The 15,111-nt window shown below is 42.8% G+C and overlaps 1 protein-coding gene across 5 annotated transcripts in view; it reads right to left on the bottom strand.

The window, feature by feature from the left end:
* PPP4R1 (protein phosphatase 4 regulatory subunit 1) overlaps nt 1-14,680 on the bottom strand; it is a 64,578-nt gene extending 49,898 nt beyond the window's left edge. For 2 of the 5 annotated variants that reach the window (XM_066328926.1, XM_066328952.1), the window contains exons 1-2: nt 14,549-14,679; nt 14,233-14,277 (exon numbers count right to left, since the gene is read on the bottom strand). In XM_066328926.1, the coding sequence (XP_066185023.1) occupies nt 14,233-14,277; nt 14,549-14,555 (52 nt within the window). In that variant the 5' untranslated portion in view covers nt 14,556-14,679. Of the gene's footprint in view, nt 1-14,028; nt 14,137-14,232; nt 14,278-14,548 lie in introns of those variants that run through there. The other 3 variants (XM_066328943.1, XM_066328960.1, XM_066328934.1) reach the window with 3 other exon arrangements.
* Nucleotides 14,681-15,111: the final 431 nt, after the last annotated feature.

The following is a 15,111-nucleotide window of genomic DNA, read 5'->3' as shown; positions in this document are numbered from 1 at the left end:
GTAAAAGAACAAACAAACAAACAAACAACACCACCAAACCCAGAGTGTGCTGCTACATCTGACTACCAAATAAAATGGGGGGCACAATTCACCTACTGTATAATTATTAATCAGCAAATAATCAGGAAACTTCATATACAGACCCCTTGATCAACAGAGAACCAAAGAAGTGGAAGGAAGTCCAATCCTGTTCTGCAGAGCTGCTTAAGAATTAGGATTTGAATTATCAGCTTTTTCGTTTCCATATGCCCTCCAAACTGCTCTAAAACTCAGTCCCATAGCGAACACTCACTTCTGGCTGCAAATGAGATCACCTGCTTGAAAGGTCACCTCCATTAGTCCTGAAAACATGACACTACAGTACACTACCCGTATTCTGAAGTCTAGCCAAATCTCTCTGAAATGCCTTTTCAAAACTTGCAAATAGAGAAGATCAAAAGACAGATCTTCTACAAGGAAGAAAAAAGATTACTGTCCTCTTACTTTCCATACAATTATGCTGTGCTACATAAATTGCTTACCAAACAGTGTGTGTCATTACTTTCAACATTCAGAATACATCAACAGCTACCACTGCCTGAACATCTTCCTTACTGTACTTCAAATGTCAAAAGGCAAACACTGAGATCTGGGAAAGGTAGATTTTTAGATGAAAAGCAAACACATTAACTAAGTTAATGACATCCTTTTTCTGACAAAGTAATTCTCCCATTTTCTACATAGAGAATCCATGGACATCAATTGATCCTATCCTTGCACAAGGGACCAGAGCTGCTCATAGGACATGAAATTCTTGCCAGAAATCAAGTGAAAAAAGTGATGGGGAAAGAGCAGGTGTGTAAGAACAATCTAAGAGATAGGAAAAAGAAAGGAAGTGTACTAGGAACCAAAGGAAATGGAAGAGCAACCTGAGAAGAGGAATTAGTGGTCTTAGATATGTCTAAGGCAGAGGACAGAATAACAAACTGCAGAGGGAGGAAGGGAAGGCTGAAAAGAAAGATCAGCTACAAAAAGCTATTGCAACACAAAGGGAAAGTGTTTAGCAACTCCAGGTTTACATAACTATTTGAACTTGTGTTTGGTTTGGGTTTGTGGGTTTGTTTGGGTTTATTTTTTGTTGTTTAGTTTGGGCTTTTTATTTTCACACGAAGTGGGAGGCAAGTAAAAGTGAACTCATAATGCAAGCTAGGACTTCATGCCAGGTTAAGTTAACAAGTAACAGGCTACATCCTTTCACAGGCTCATAGGCCTTTAATTCAACCCAGCAACCCAACTGAGACTAGGGATTTTTCTGTGTTTTTAGTTCTGCCATCTCACACCTAGGTTATTTCAGTGGAAAGTATCTTCAACCATCATCCAGCCCAACCACCTCAGGACTGACCAAAAGTTAAATCACTCCCCTCTCCACTTCCCATCCTTATGAATCTACAGAAAGTGATGAAGTCACCCCTCAGCCTCCTTCTCTCCAAACTAGACAGTGAAATTAGTTCTATGACAGGGTCCTATTTTTCTATTTCAGTGTCTGTTGATCATACTGTAAATTTAAAAACATAAATTGAAGAAGTTATGTCAAAACACCAATATAAAAGTAACTATAATCCTGATAAAAATTACTTAGCTATCAAACTCATGAATACAAAAAAATAAAATGCTGACCATGGCATGCACCACCAATTTTATTCCCTCTATTTCTCTCTTCTCAACTCAGCTTTGTTCTATGTTCCTCCCTGTATCCTCAACACGTTTATTTTTCTACAGTTTTTGCCTCATGAAACCAGTTTAGTCAACCCAACTGCTAAATCCACTATGTATCAGATATAAATACCAATGATAAAAATATGAGCATCTGCTTATAATTTATCTGTTTGATGTTTCTTACTAGTTCAAACAGTGAATTGTGTGGATTTGGCTCTGCTGAGTTTATGAATTGTAAAATTAGGCTTAGCACTACATTGAGCTTGATGCACCTCTGCTACCAAACCACATTTATTATTTAAATAATTCCAGCATCTCAGCTCATAGTCACAGAAGAGATCACTCAAATGACAGCATCTTGATTAACACAACTATAATACAGGGAAGAAAAGGGTGGTAAAAATAAATCAATCAGCACATGAACAGTTTATAGTTCTAGCAAAGTGCTGTTACAGTCACGTTACATATTCATTTTCTCTTTCACAACATCTGTCCAAGTGAAAAGAGACAGTCCATTCCAACAAAAGAACTCCCACTCCAACAAAGTCCCTCAAGTGGGTGTTTGTCTTCAGCTTGCCACAAACAGGAATCACCAACATCTAACCATTCCTCATCTAAAATGCATAAAGGACATACTTGGCATTATTCAATAAACCAGGTCACTTTGCTACTCCCTCGACTTGTACTAAAACAGTTACCAAAAAGGCTGTTAACTGAATACTGACTCATCAGCCCTACTCTGCTTTCTACCCAACTTTGAGCACTTGACTAAGTACCAGAGGACCTTCTGTAAATTTCACAAATGCAAAACAACACAAGCGTACTGGTTTTGGCTGGGACAGAGTTAAAGTTCTTCATAATAGCTTATATGGGGATACTTTGTACATTTCTAACCTATTCACTGGGAGGGCATCATGAGGAATTGAAAAGGCCCTGACAGTGTTTAAGCCCTGTCTTCAACAGTAACATATCAGTGATTTATCAACACTAGTTTCAACACAAATCCAAAACATTGTTCCATACAAGGTCTTATGGAGAAATTTAATTCCGTGTCAGTCAAAACCAGTACAAATTTTGTTTAATTCAAACGCACAACACACAAACTTCTTCCCATTTCAAAATGTAGACCAAGCTACAGGACCACAGATTACTCACCTACTACAGAAAAACTACAGGTCAATTTTCTTATTTTTCTCCACTTTTTCAAACAGGTACAAGTATGGACTAAATCCATAGAAAACATATAAACTACAAGACACCACTGAAAACTAATGGAAGTGCAGAGCCTTAACTACCTTCTAATCTGTTCTTATGTGTTCACACCAGCACGCACAAGTAGTGCTAGAGAAAACAGGAGTTTCCATAAGAACACACTATCCCAGGAGTTTAAAGTCACTAGTGGTGTCAGGAAGAGAAACAGCAATTGCCCAGTGATGTCAAAAGCAATCACAGTGCTTCTATTTCTGTACATTCAAGTACTAAAGTAGAACAAAATTAATACATTCATCATTTATCCAAAGTTTGCAGGTGTCTCTTCAAAACTCTACACAAAGACCACAAAGACTGCCAAACACAAGGAAGCATCACATAAGGAGACAGGCACTGCCTTTTGCTTCCATGTCTGACTGTCATTAACCCCTTGTATTACAGAAGCCAAGTAACTTGTCCTCTGTGTACCTTCATTTTCCTATCAAAGCATTTGTTTGTTTTTTTTGTAGAAGTTGTTCAAGCTTGTCTATCTATCTTGCATCTGGTCCATAGTGTACAGTGTGAAAATATATTAACATTCCCTGCCTTGCGCTCTCCTCTGTTATATGGCAAGGATATAACAATAACTTGACACAGTTATTAACTAACGTGAACTATACAGCAATCTTGCTGAGGCAGACTAAGTGTAGAGGTGCTTAGTGAACCACTGCCAAGCTTGGCTGAGCACACAACAACACAGAGGTCCATCACAAGCTCAGTCCCCTATAAAACCACAGCCTCAAGGCCAATTTTCAAGCAAGTTGGTTTTTCTACTACGTGTCTCATCCTCATAGTATCTTTCACAAAGGTTTCTCATACTTAATCTTTTACAGAGAGGTGCACAAAATCACGTTTGAAAAAAAAAAACAACTACTATTTTTTCTTATTTAATAATACAGGAACAATTCTCTACCACAGACTGCTCAGTAACAAAAGCCTATATGTATTCCTTTTTTGCCTCTGTATTTGCTATGAGCTCCATGGCAGAAATGAGCTCCAGATTCTTCTTTGTTTTGGCATAGAAACTCAGTGACAAGAAGTGTATTTAAAAAAATAATCAATTTTCAATTCTGAAAGCTGAACAACAAACAGCTTTAAGGATTCAAAATCTCCAGCTGATATTAACAGCTCTCTCTTTTTATCTTCTGCATCTGCAAAGAGCTCTCAAGATCTATTGCAAAATCTATATGGCAGATATATCTACTAAAATGGACTAAATTTTATTCAATTTTATTATAAGCTACTTACTACACTCTGCACCAATCGGTAACAAATGGATATTCAGAATAATACAGCACTTAGACACAGGAAGAACTGGGCTCTGTTCTGCTGTTCAGGCAAGTAATTTTTCTGCTTAACTGTAAAACAAGAATTGTAATCTTATGTGCCCAGACATCTGCTATCATGACCACAAAATAACAGCAGCAGGTTTTGTTCTAAATTATTGCCCTCCATGCTACAAAAGAATAAATTCACCTTAGATTTAGACTTTTGCAGAACACAAGTAGTATTCTCAGCCCTTCAACATTGCAAACATGCTCATTTCTATTTAACTTCCTGTAAGAAACATCACTTTGCATCTGATGTGCTGCAAAGAGAAATTCACCTCAACATGAGCACTAATGCTTAAACACCTGCATTTGTTCACAGCTGAACTCACTACTCTTAACCTTTTTCCTACTGCAGGGTGTCCCAGCCCTGAGTCTGCAGTGACAACACAGACCAAGGTATCAGTGACAGTATTTCAGATTAATTTGTGACCACATATTTACTGCACCACTTCAGCAAAATTAATCAACAGCTGTTGCAATGGCAATCACACAAATTTTACAAAATGTGCTTGTCATGCTGAATTCTACCACCCTGCCAGCCCAATCCAGGCATCACTCAGTGGTCATCACAGAACCCACCATCAGAAAGTAGGACCTGTTTTTTCCATGAGACACTTAAAATCTACTTTGTCTGTTTTCCTCCTGCTGTAGTCCGAGACTAAAAACGCAACTGAGGTGCCACACGGTGTGTGATTCTACTCAGCAAAAGTCATCACTACAAGAGATAATCTTCGATTCCAGCCCACCTACCATATTAGCAGAAACAAGAACCACCCTTTTCCGTCTGAATTTCTCCCCCAAATTAGCCCTTCCATGGAGTTCCAAACCATTAGCTCCAAACCATGGAGCACTGCCAGACTTGAGCCTCTTATGAAAGTCAAGTTCCCACACCTGTGTGCACAGACTTCGCTGTCTGAACTCCAAGCTTGGCTGGGCTGGGTTTGGGGGTGGGGCAGAAGGAGCAGAGAGGCAGGAGCAAGGAAGATAAGAAAGGTGGAAATGCAAAGCAGCACTGATGCAATTACCACGTTAGTCCCTATGTAGCACTTTGGTAGCAGTTTGCTAACAGCTCAAAGCACAGACACAGCAGACTCTTTGAAATAAAGCCTCAGTACAGGTTTGGGGGACAAGGGACGGGGAGCACTTAGCAGATGAAAGACAGAGAAATCAAAAAATCAGCTGCTGTTTACACACAGAATTGATGCAAGCATGGCACAGCAAATTTCAAAGACCCAATGGTCTAAATGTAACAGGCTATGAAAATATTTTCATTTCGCAAAGGCCTTCATAAAAAGATAGCTATCAAGCTGCCATAGGAGTTGCATTTCTCATCAAGCAACAGAGGAAACAAGAGACAATAAAAAATACTTCAAGCAAGGAGAAGAGGTGTAGCAAAAGTTTGCTTCTTTTGGGCATACGCAACCAGCACTGAAAATCCTGATTTGCTCTGGGAAAAAAGGAATAGTTCCATCTCATATTGCTCACTAGTCATTTATTTGCACAACAGCTGAATGTACCTTCCACCAGTTAACAGTTTGACCTGCAACAAACAGTGCTCCAGAGGAAACTGAAACAAAGAGAGGGACATCCAAGCTACCAGTTTAAACAATCAACAGTTTATATTCTGTCTGCCTGTTTCCTGTAGGGAGCATGTCACGCCCATCACCAAGGCACTCAAGTTCCCTGCTGCTTAAGTCCCTGTCTTCTACCCCTCCCAAACAACTGCATGCACTTAAGAATTGTGGAATGGGGTTGGAGTGAAGTGAAAGCCAGCTACTGCAAGTAGCTCTTGAAGTAGTTCCTCTAAGGTACTTTTTTCTCCTCTACAAGGTCATTACCGTCAAAGAAAGGTATCCCTTTTCTCTCTGCAGAGCACTGCTGTTCACAGGATTTTTAACTGACCTCATGACTGACTGAAAATTTTGTAGCACTGGGAGGAAAATCCTACTTCCATCTTCAACCAACATGTTCTCTCTGGTCCTACCACAACAGGACATGTGCATTCACTGTGCCTGGGGCCATGCTCAAATTCTGCCACACAACTGGTTATCTGGTACACACAAAAACACCCAAGTTCAAACTATATGTGCCTTAACGCTGGACTAACTAGAAGGAAGAGAGACGTGAAGCAAACAACTGAAGTGTAAACACTCCAAAGACTCGAAGCTTTGCAAAGCTTGATGTGACACCATGAGTTATGATACATCAGCTAACAAGCGTTATTCCACTGTGCAGTGACTTCAGCAGCATCTTCACAGCAACTAAAATACACTTCCTCAGGCTAAACACTGCAGAGATGGCAAGCCCTACAACTAGTGCATCCATAAGCTATAAAACATGGCTTTGCAACATAAATTCCTTTCAACTTCCTAACTGCACTCTTCCTCTCTCTGCTTAAATCCCAGACAATGTTCTTGAGATGCTGCTTGACAGCTTTCAAAACTCTTGGTGGGATAAACCTTTGTGTTTTCCAGGCATACGAAGAAATTCTCGCTCACTCAATTCTCCACACTCTTCCTGTCTGTGCCCAGTATAAAACTGGTCAGTGAGAGAAAGCTGAGCAGTACAGAATGCAGGGGATTCGTTCTTGGACAAAGTAACAACAGTCATGGGTGTCCATTGCAATGCAATTTAATGTTTACATTGCTTGCACAACCAAGCATCCCTACAGACTAATCAAGCTGTTCCTCCTGTAGGCTAGAGAGGAAGGAAAAGGTAGTCTCTCCTCCATTCAAGTATTTGGGAACTGTTCAGGTGCTATGGCAACAACAGAAAATAAATTTCCTAAGCAGATCTGTTTATCAGAGAAAAATGCTTCAACAGTCTGCAATATCACTCATATACCATGTCCATTTTATACATTAATCTATTTAGCTTTTCCAGAAATTGTACAGAGATTAACACATATTTATGGTACTATTTGCCTCTCTATTTTCTTTATCTTAAAAACAGTAAGAAAAACCCACCAAACCAGTAGTCTCAACTGTCAGTGCAGTTGTTCCACTGCTGCAAACAAACACCCTTCACAAACATATTCTGACACTTTTTCAACCTATCCAGTAGGATTTTAACACCCTACTGCCAGAAAGAACAGCAGCATTCCTCTCAAACCAAGGAACAGCCACATTAGTTTCTCTCATACTATGCCTTCTAAAGCAGACAGAGGAGCCCTGATATATTCCAGGAACCCTTAGGGGCAGCTGTCCCTGCCTCGCTCTTCCAAAGAGCAAACTGTTTCCTCCAGCTCTCAAAGAAGCTATCCTTTCATCCAGTCCTGCTCACGTTATAACTCTTGCAACGAAAACTTCCTGCCCACACAGAAGGAAAGTCTTAACAGCAAAAGGCACACACAGGAAAGAAAAGCATTTTATCTTCAACGCACTGCAGTCTGCCACCTCCACAATAGGTCAGCAGTCAGAAATAACTGCAAGCGCTGAGGTTTCACTATCTTAAGCCTAGGATTTTGAACATTTCTAGCTCTTTTGTGACTCTTTCAACCCCTCTGTTTTTTAGCTGCAAGTGGGAGAGAAAGGGAGAAGGAGAATACCCAAAGCCCTAGAATATAAATCATAAGAAAAAAAAAAAAAAAAAAAAAAAAAAAAAAAAAAAAAAAGCTGGAAACCTTAATTGAGGATCCCTGCCAGAGATGGGATAATAAAAGGTGGCTGATGAAAAGCACATTCCCACATCAGAAGTGATGCTAGTGGCCTCAGAAAGCTGAAAGCCTAGACGATTACTTCTTCTTCAATCCTCTGCTGGGTGTAATGGAGAAAAAATGTGCAGCTGCATGAGGAAGGTTCATTAGCCTATATCAAATCAAGCACAATCCTTTCCTCACATCATCTTCTTTTCTCCAGGATCCTAAGAGGTTGCTGGAGAAAGAGAGACTAACCATTACCCACCTGAGACCACAAACACCGGAATTCCACGGGGACACAGCCATCCACCTGAGTCTCCCAGTTTCTATGAGGGTCAATCATCACATTAAAAGACAAAGAAATGAACTGAAGTGTTGGGAGAATTAAACCCTGATCTCCAGGGAAAACAACAGACTTAACACGTGTGCTTCATTTGCATTAAGGAATGGTTACAGGATTCCCAAAGGAGCAGAATCTCAGTCACACTAAAGAACTGATTCCAATCACTACAGAAAGTGTGCCATTAATTTCTGTTATTACTTTTTTGCAACGCTGAAATGCCAATCCAGTAACTCAAACTATCTCAGCACTCTTCGACCAGAGCTCGGACTCTGATGGGACCAAAAGGTCAGTACTGCAACAGGGCATTGGAACATCATGTTGGAAATTTAGCTATACTCAAAGCTGGAATGAAGAGACACAATGTGCAGCCTATACAAAACAACTACCAACGTAACAAAATCTGTTAATTCTTATTCTGTGGTGAAGGAACAAAGAAACCACAGTGCAAAAGCTTCTGATATTACTATGTACAGCTGTGGGAAAGGGAAGGTGAATTTTAACATACTGAACGTATGTTATGCCAGCATAATTCACTGCCAGAGAATAAAAACTACAGAACAGCATCAAGCTGTGACTGCGATTTGACACCACAGGGAAATTTTTATAAAAACAAAACAATAACAAAGAAAAAAACCCAACATTTTTTACTTAGACTATAATTAAAAAAGGTTAAAAAATTAAATTTAAATTAGCTTCCATTTGGAAAAAGACTTGTGCCCTACTCAAAGTCTAAGGGAATAATTTAATTAAAAGCATTCAACCAACACAAGCTCACTGCTAATGCTAGATGATTTGCTCATCACCTGGAAAAAGAACATAGCATCAATGATAAAACAGCTTTTGACATCTGCAGATGCACAAAGAGAATTTTCTTCAGCTCAGCTAAATAAGTGTTTCACTCACTGAGAAGCCTGCTGGGACGAGAGGCTAGGAAGATCTGTCCTCCCTTTTTAATCAATGGAAAAGAACTCAATAATAAAAACAGCTATGTTGGATCATCACTACTGTTCTTAGTTTTTAGAACGGTTTCACCCACTAGGAAAATGCAACTGGTAACATTAGATTTGCCAGTTGTAAAAAACTATCTCGTTGAAGAATTTTAAATCCATCATACCATTAAACAAACCTGTGTTAAAGAAAACAAGTTTACACATAGGTATGTATGCATGCACGTATGTGAAAACATTTAACGTTTCTAAACTAGAACTGTCTGAACAACGTGTAGATATTAAAACTCCATTTTCTGCATTTTTAGTTAAAATACCTGGAAACTAAGCACACAGAAAAAGAAAATTCATCATCGTCAGCACAGCAAAAGGTAAAGTTTCAAACTCTGAGTAAGCTACATAACCACCAAAGCATGCTCATATACTTGCAACCACAAGAAGTAGTTGCATGCAAATGCAGCTGTCAGCTATCACTAACAAAGACTTTTTCCAAAAGCAAATGTAAAACAATACTAAAACCAGTTATCAGATCAAAATTTCTTTTCTCTCCTGATTTAAATCACAATTAAAATAATGAGATGAATGAAGCTATCTATCCCCTTTCCAAATCTGAATTCTAATTGCAGATGGCTCTACTTTTTAGAGCACACATCAGTGGTCAGACTGAAAGATGTCAGCATCATGGTACGTTTCATTTCATCTATCTGCACTGATCAGTTCAGCCTTCAGAAACAGCCAGGGGAGGGGAGAACCTAAAACTGTCTGGCAAGAGTCATAAAGAGCACTTCATTTTTGACAAGCCTACATTTGCTTTTTGAACTGTATTTGTTGCCTATTTTCTTTTCAGTTCTATACTTATCTTAGACAGTTATACTATTCTATTTTGATTTTGTATGCACAAAACAAAAGGTTTGTTGAATAAAAGCCAGATTTTCCCTGACTTTTCATATACTGTGCAGGATTTCAGACAGAAGAGCAAGGCAGCCAACAATCCAAGCAGTGGGATGGAGATTCTTCTTCAGGCTTCCACTTTGAGTTTTTTAATTTTCACCCCATGGTCTTTAGAGTGAGGTGCCTTTTTTTTTTTTCTTTAATGGATAATATCACATAAGGATTCTTCCTAGGTTTATCTTCACATAAATGAAATGCAATTTTATGCTCTTTATTTGGGGGGTTAGAGTCAATTAAGTTGTCTTTCACAATAAGAACTCACATCTAGGAATTAATTTTTCTTTTACAGCCTTCTGCCCGTTCAGCCAGGGTACTCTCACTGTCTTGGTTCTGGGTCATTTTTCCTTTTGTTTCAAACAAGCAAACAAGGAAAAGCCACAGGCTAAAGAATTCTGGAAGAACCAGAATTTCTTCAATTATTATCACAGCTTTTGATATCAGGAGCTATATCTTCAGACGTGAAATATCAGCTAAAATCAAAATACTGAAATGCAATTTACAGGCTATGTAACTACTTAAAAGCAATCACCTGTTTAATGTACCAGGTGTAAAGTATGCATTCACCTCAAAAAAAAAAATCAGAGCCTTCCAGTGGTTACCAAGCAACCAAGAGCAGAAAAATAATACGAAGCTTTCAAAATAGAAATGCAAACCAAAGCTGAAATTAATTATTTAAAAGCCAATCCAGCTGGTTTATCAACCACTATCTGAAAGCCTTTCTTAGAAAAGCTCTTGTTTAATCTCTGACCTCCTAAACAAATCAACAAAAGGAAGGTTGCTTTTTTTAATAGATGCCCTCCACAGCATATATTCTGAAGGTCTCCACTACTCCAACAGTAGATCTGTTGCTACCAGTTTAAACAATCAACGATTTGTTGAAATCTAAGAATGTCTCATTAACCTAAATGTTTATCAAGTTTTCTTCAGAGAAAAGGTAAGCTTTGTTTCACAAGCAGCTATTAAAACAGTACACCAAAGATATAATATTTTACTGTTCTATATTTCAGGTTAATTAGCATCCGACAAGTTGGCATAAAAAATGAGAAGAACAAACTGTACAGTTGTACAAGCTGTTCATTAAACTCCAACTGTCCAGTAAAACACTTGACTCCAGAACCCTTAAAAGACAAAGATCATATAACAGCTGTTCTTCACTCTGCCTATCTAAAAGATGCACAGATGCTTGGTTCATTACTTTCAGCAGGAACTGTGCACGGTTGTTTGCTCAGCTCCAGGACTTTCTCCTATTGCTTTAGAACATGACCAACAAAAGGTATGTCTTAAGTCACCTTAATGATTCCTTCTTTGGGAAGAAACACTGAATCACACTGGAAATTCTCATCAGCAAAGGGAAAAAAAAAATAAAACAACAAAAAAACAAGACGACGACAGAAATTTTCAAGATTCAGACTCAAACCAGATTCAGGCACACCCTGATGAGCTACAGATGAACACCTAATCTAGCAAAATGTCCTGAGCCATATGCACAATCACAGACTCAGCCTCAATGTCCAATCCAGAGCCAGACACACGCATCCAGTCTTAAACACTCCTGATTTCTCCAGCACACCCTCACCGATGTCTTGGTATTGCTTCACTTCAGATCAGTTGAAAGCTCAAAAATGTATTGAAAACATTTTCAAATTAGCCAGTCAATTGATCATAATATTTCACATTTATCTAATTCCTCCTCCTAAATTATACGACCAGGACTACAGGTATGCTTGCAAGTATTTCTTATTTGTTCCTAAATATAACTTAGCACACTTCATAGCAAGAATGCAGCTGGCAGAATCACACAGCCATAAAAGCTGCCAGCACTTCCAGTTTTATCACTATTGCATTCTACTACTTCTACTAGTACCTCTAATCCAGTGTCTAACACTGCTACTTGAAAGAGCTGCAAACATTTGAAATATTTACAACAGAAGGTACTGTAGGGTAGGGTTCACAAAGAAGTTGCAACTTTCTGTCTTATTTTTTTAATTGTCTGTTTCATACGTGCAACCAATCAACTGGAAACACTTTATAATTCTGTAAAACATGTTGTATATGAGTACAAGCCACAGCTATTTCAAATAATACTGCGCAACAAACAGTACTTTTGAATAGATATGTACAGTCTCCTTGATGTGTATTATTTTTCTTTGGCTCACAGACACCACCCAAGAACAAAATCATGTACAATTTAGAACCATAAAAGCCACTGTGTGACTGAACTACACCCAGACAGCACATATTGATTCATACAGAGCCCTGGTTTTTTTTTTTTTTCTCTTAAAATACCATGCATAAGTATTGAGACATTTGCTTTTATCTACTTCCATCAAAACCTCAGTAATTTTTAATGAGGTTTCAAATCTTTATATTTCTATGGCTTCTGCCTTCAGGATGCTCTCATCTGGACTGAGTCATATTTCCAAGTATGTATTTATTTTTTTTTTTCATTTTAGAAGACCATAATATTAACACCAGCACCAGGAACCAAAAGCTTCAGTCCCCCCTCCAATGACTACAGATAATTTCAATTCTTGTCTTACAGTCAACTTAAACCATAATCTAAGTGGAAACTAAGGAATGCACTTCATTTTTTTTAAGTGTGCCCCTTCTGAAAAAGTCCTCTGTAATCACACAGAGTTTTCAAACAGCGACTTATCACACTGAATTAAAAAAAAAAAAAAAAAAAAAAAAAGCCTGAGGGAAAGGCTCCCTCTTTGTGCAAGGCAAAGCACAATAGGAGCCTTCTAAATGTCAGCTGACAAAAGTGAAAAAGGAGATGTATCAGTTAAATCCTGAAAAGTTTAAACAGCTCTCCTCTAAAAAAGTAAGCCACAAAACACAAGATTTTTTCTCCCGCACTCCAGCCCTGGAGAAGGGATGCCCTGCAGACAGCACAGCAGACAAAACACCTTCAGGCAGCCATCGGGGGGTCTGCACACCCACGGCAGGCGCCTGCTTCTATCTCCATTTTCACTTTCCACCCAAAATTCATCCTCCTCTGCTTCCAAGAAGCTCCCTCAGTATCGACACGACCAACAGACACCTTCTCATCTGAGTAACATCTTAGTCTGCCACGCTAAGGCTTCTCAGTAAGCCCCGAGTCAGTAATTTTTGCACCACCTCAGTCACAATTCTGCTACTTTGCATCCTGACATTAACTCCTCTCCACAGATCTCTGCAGTGGGGCCTGGACTCACAACCAAGGCGTGAAAACACTCCTGAGATCGTCCATCCAACCTGTGACCAAACATCACTTTGTCACCTGGACCATGCCACTGAGTGCCACGTCCACTTTCCTTCAGCACCTCCGGGGACAAGGACTCCACCAGCTCCCGGGCAGCCAATTCCAATATCCAATCCCCCCGAGAACAAATCCCTCCCGGTGCTGAACCTGACCCTCCCCTGGCGCAGCCCGAGGCCGTGTTCTCTCTCCTGTCCCTGACTGCCCGGAGAGGAGACCGACCCCCAGCCGGCCACAGCCTCCTTTCGGGCGGCTGTAAAGAGCAGCGAGGTCCCTCCTTGAGCCTCTCTGCTCCAGGCTAAGCATCCCCAGCTCCCAGCGCCGCTCCTCACAGGACATGTGCTCCAGACCCTTCACAAGGAAGACGGAGCCTGAGGGGGAGGGGTGGAGGGCGGAAGGATGGGGGACACAAAAAAAGATTTACAAAATACAGAGATATAAAAGGAACGAGCAACCCACACGCTGCCGCAGATGCAACAGCCCTGAACTCCCGCCTCTCCCCGGCGGCGCCCCGCCGTGCCCAGGCCGTGAGGGGACGCCGCCCCGCCGGCAGAACCTCCCCAGCCTCCATCCCTCCTTCCCTCCCTCCCGGCTCCCGCCGCGGCGGCCGCTAACGGCGCCCCCGCCCAACGCACCCCGCGGGACCGCCCGGCGCAGCCCCACGCGCGACCGGGACCGGGTCATGGACACCGGGAAGCGCGGAGCATGGCCGTGGCTGCTTCCTCCTCCTCCTCCTCCTCCTCCCCGCCGCCTCCCACAATGCACCCTGGGCGCTCCCCCGCGGAAGCCACTTCCTCGCCCGACAGCCGCCCCGCCGCTCCCCCCCCGTCCCCACTCACATCCGTCGATCTCCTCCTGCAGGTCCTCCTGGAGCAGCGACAGATCTGCGGTGGGGGAGACACACACACACACGCGCACCGTGTGCCAATGCGCCCGCCGACCGCGGGTGCCACGCGTGCCCCTGCCCCGCCCGCGGGCTGCGGCCCCCCGACGCGACCCGCCCCGCAGCCCCTGCGCTCCGAGCCCGGACAGCGGCGGGCAGCGCTCCCGAAGCCGGGGCGGGGGAGAGGAGAAGGAGGGGGGATAGAGGAGGGAGGGCTGGCGCCTCGCCGGGGAGGCGGCGTGTGCGGGAAGGGGGAGGGGGGCGATGCCTACCCGCCATCTTGCTGCTGCGGCCCCCGCGGGGCGCCCGGCTACATCCAGCCCGCGGCCGGGCGGTGCGAGCGGCGCTGCGAGAGGGCGGGCACCCGTGCGGTCCAGGCCCCGGGCCCGGCGGCGCCTCTCCGCGTCCCCGGGAGAGCCGCGCAGGGAGGGAGGGAGGGAGGAGGGAGCGGGCGGAGGAAGGCGGGAGGAGGGGTCTGGGCCGGACACGCTGCCCCCGCCTCCGCCCGGCGGAGCCGCACTCGCTCGGCGCCGCTCGCTCGCTCCGGCGGCCGCGCCTCCCCTCGCCGCGCTCTGACTCACGGCCGGAGCCGCCCGGGCTGGCCCTGGGGCTGGAGCGCGCCCGGGCTCGGCCGCACGGCCCGGCCCGCTCACCTGCCCTCCGCGCTGCTCCGCCAAACCGGGCCTTGGGCTCGGGCTCCTCCTGCCGCCCGCCGGCCGGCTGAGGCGCGGCCACGGAGCTTCCCCTGCCGGGGAGTTTGGGTGTTGGGGGGTCGCCTGCAGGAAGGGCCCCGGAGGCGCTCCTCGCCGTGGTCACCGTAGGGTCGCTTCCAGAC

Source organism: Sylvia atricapilla, chromosome 1 (assembly GCF_009819655.1).
Source record: "Sylvia atricapilla isolate bSylAtr1 chromosome 1, bSylAtr1.pri, whole genome shotgun sequence".
Classification (NCBI taxonomy): Eukaryota; Metazoa; Chordata; class Aves; order Passeriformes; family Sylviidae; genus Sylvia; species Sylvia atricapilla.
The sequence above is the reverse complement of the archived record's forward strand: the minus strand, read 5'-3'. Positions and strand labels throughout refer to the sequence as shown.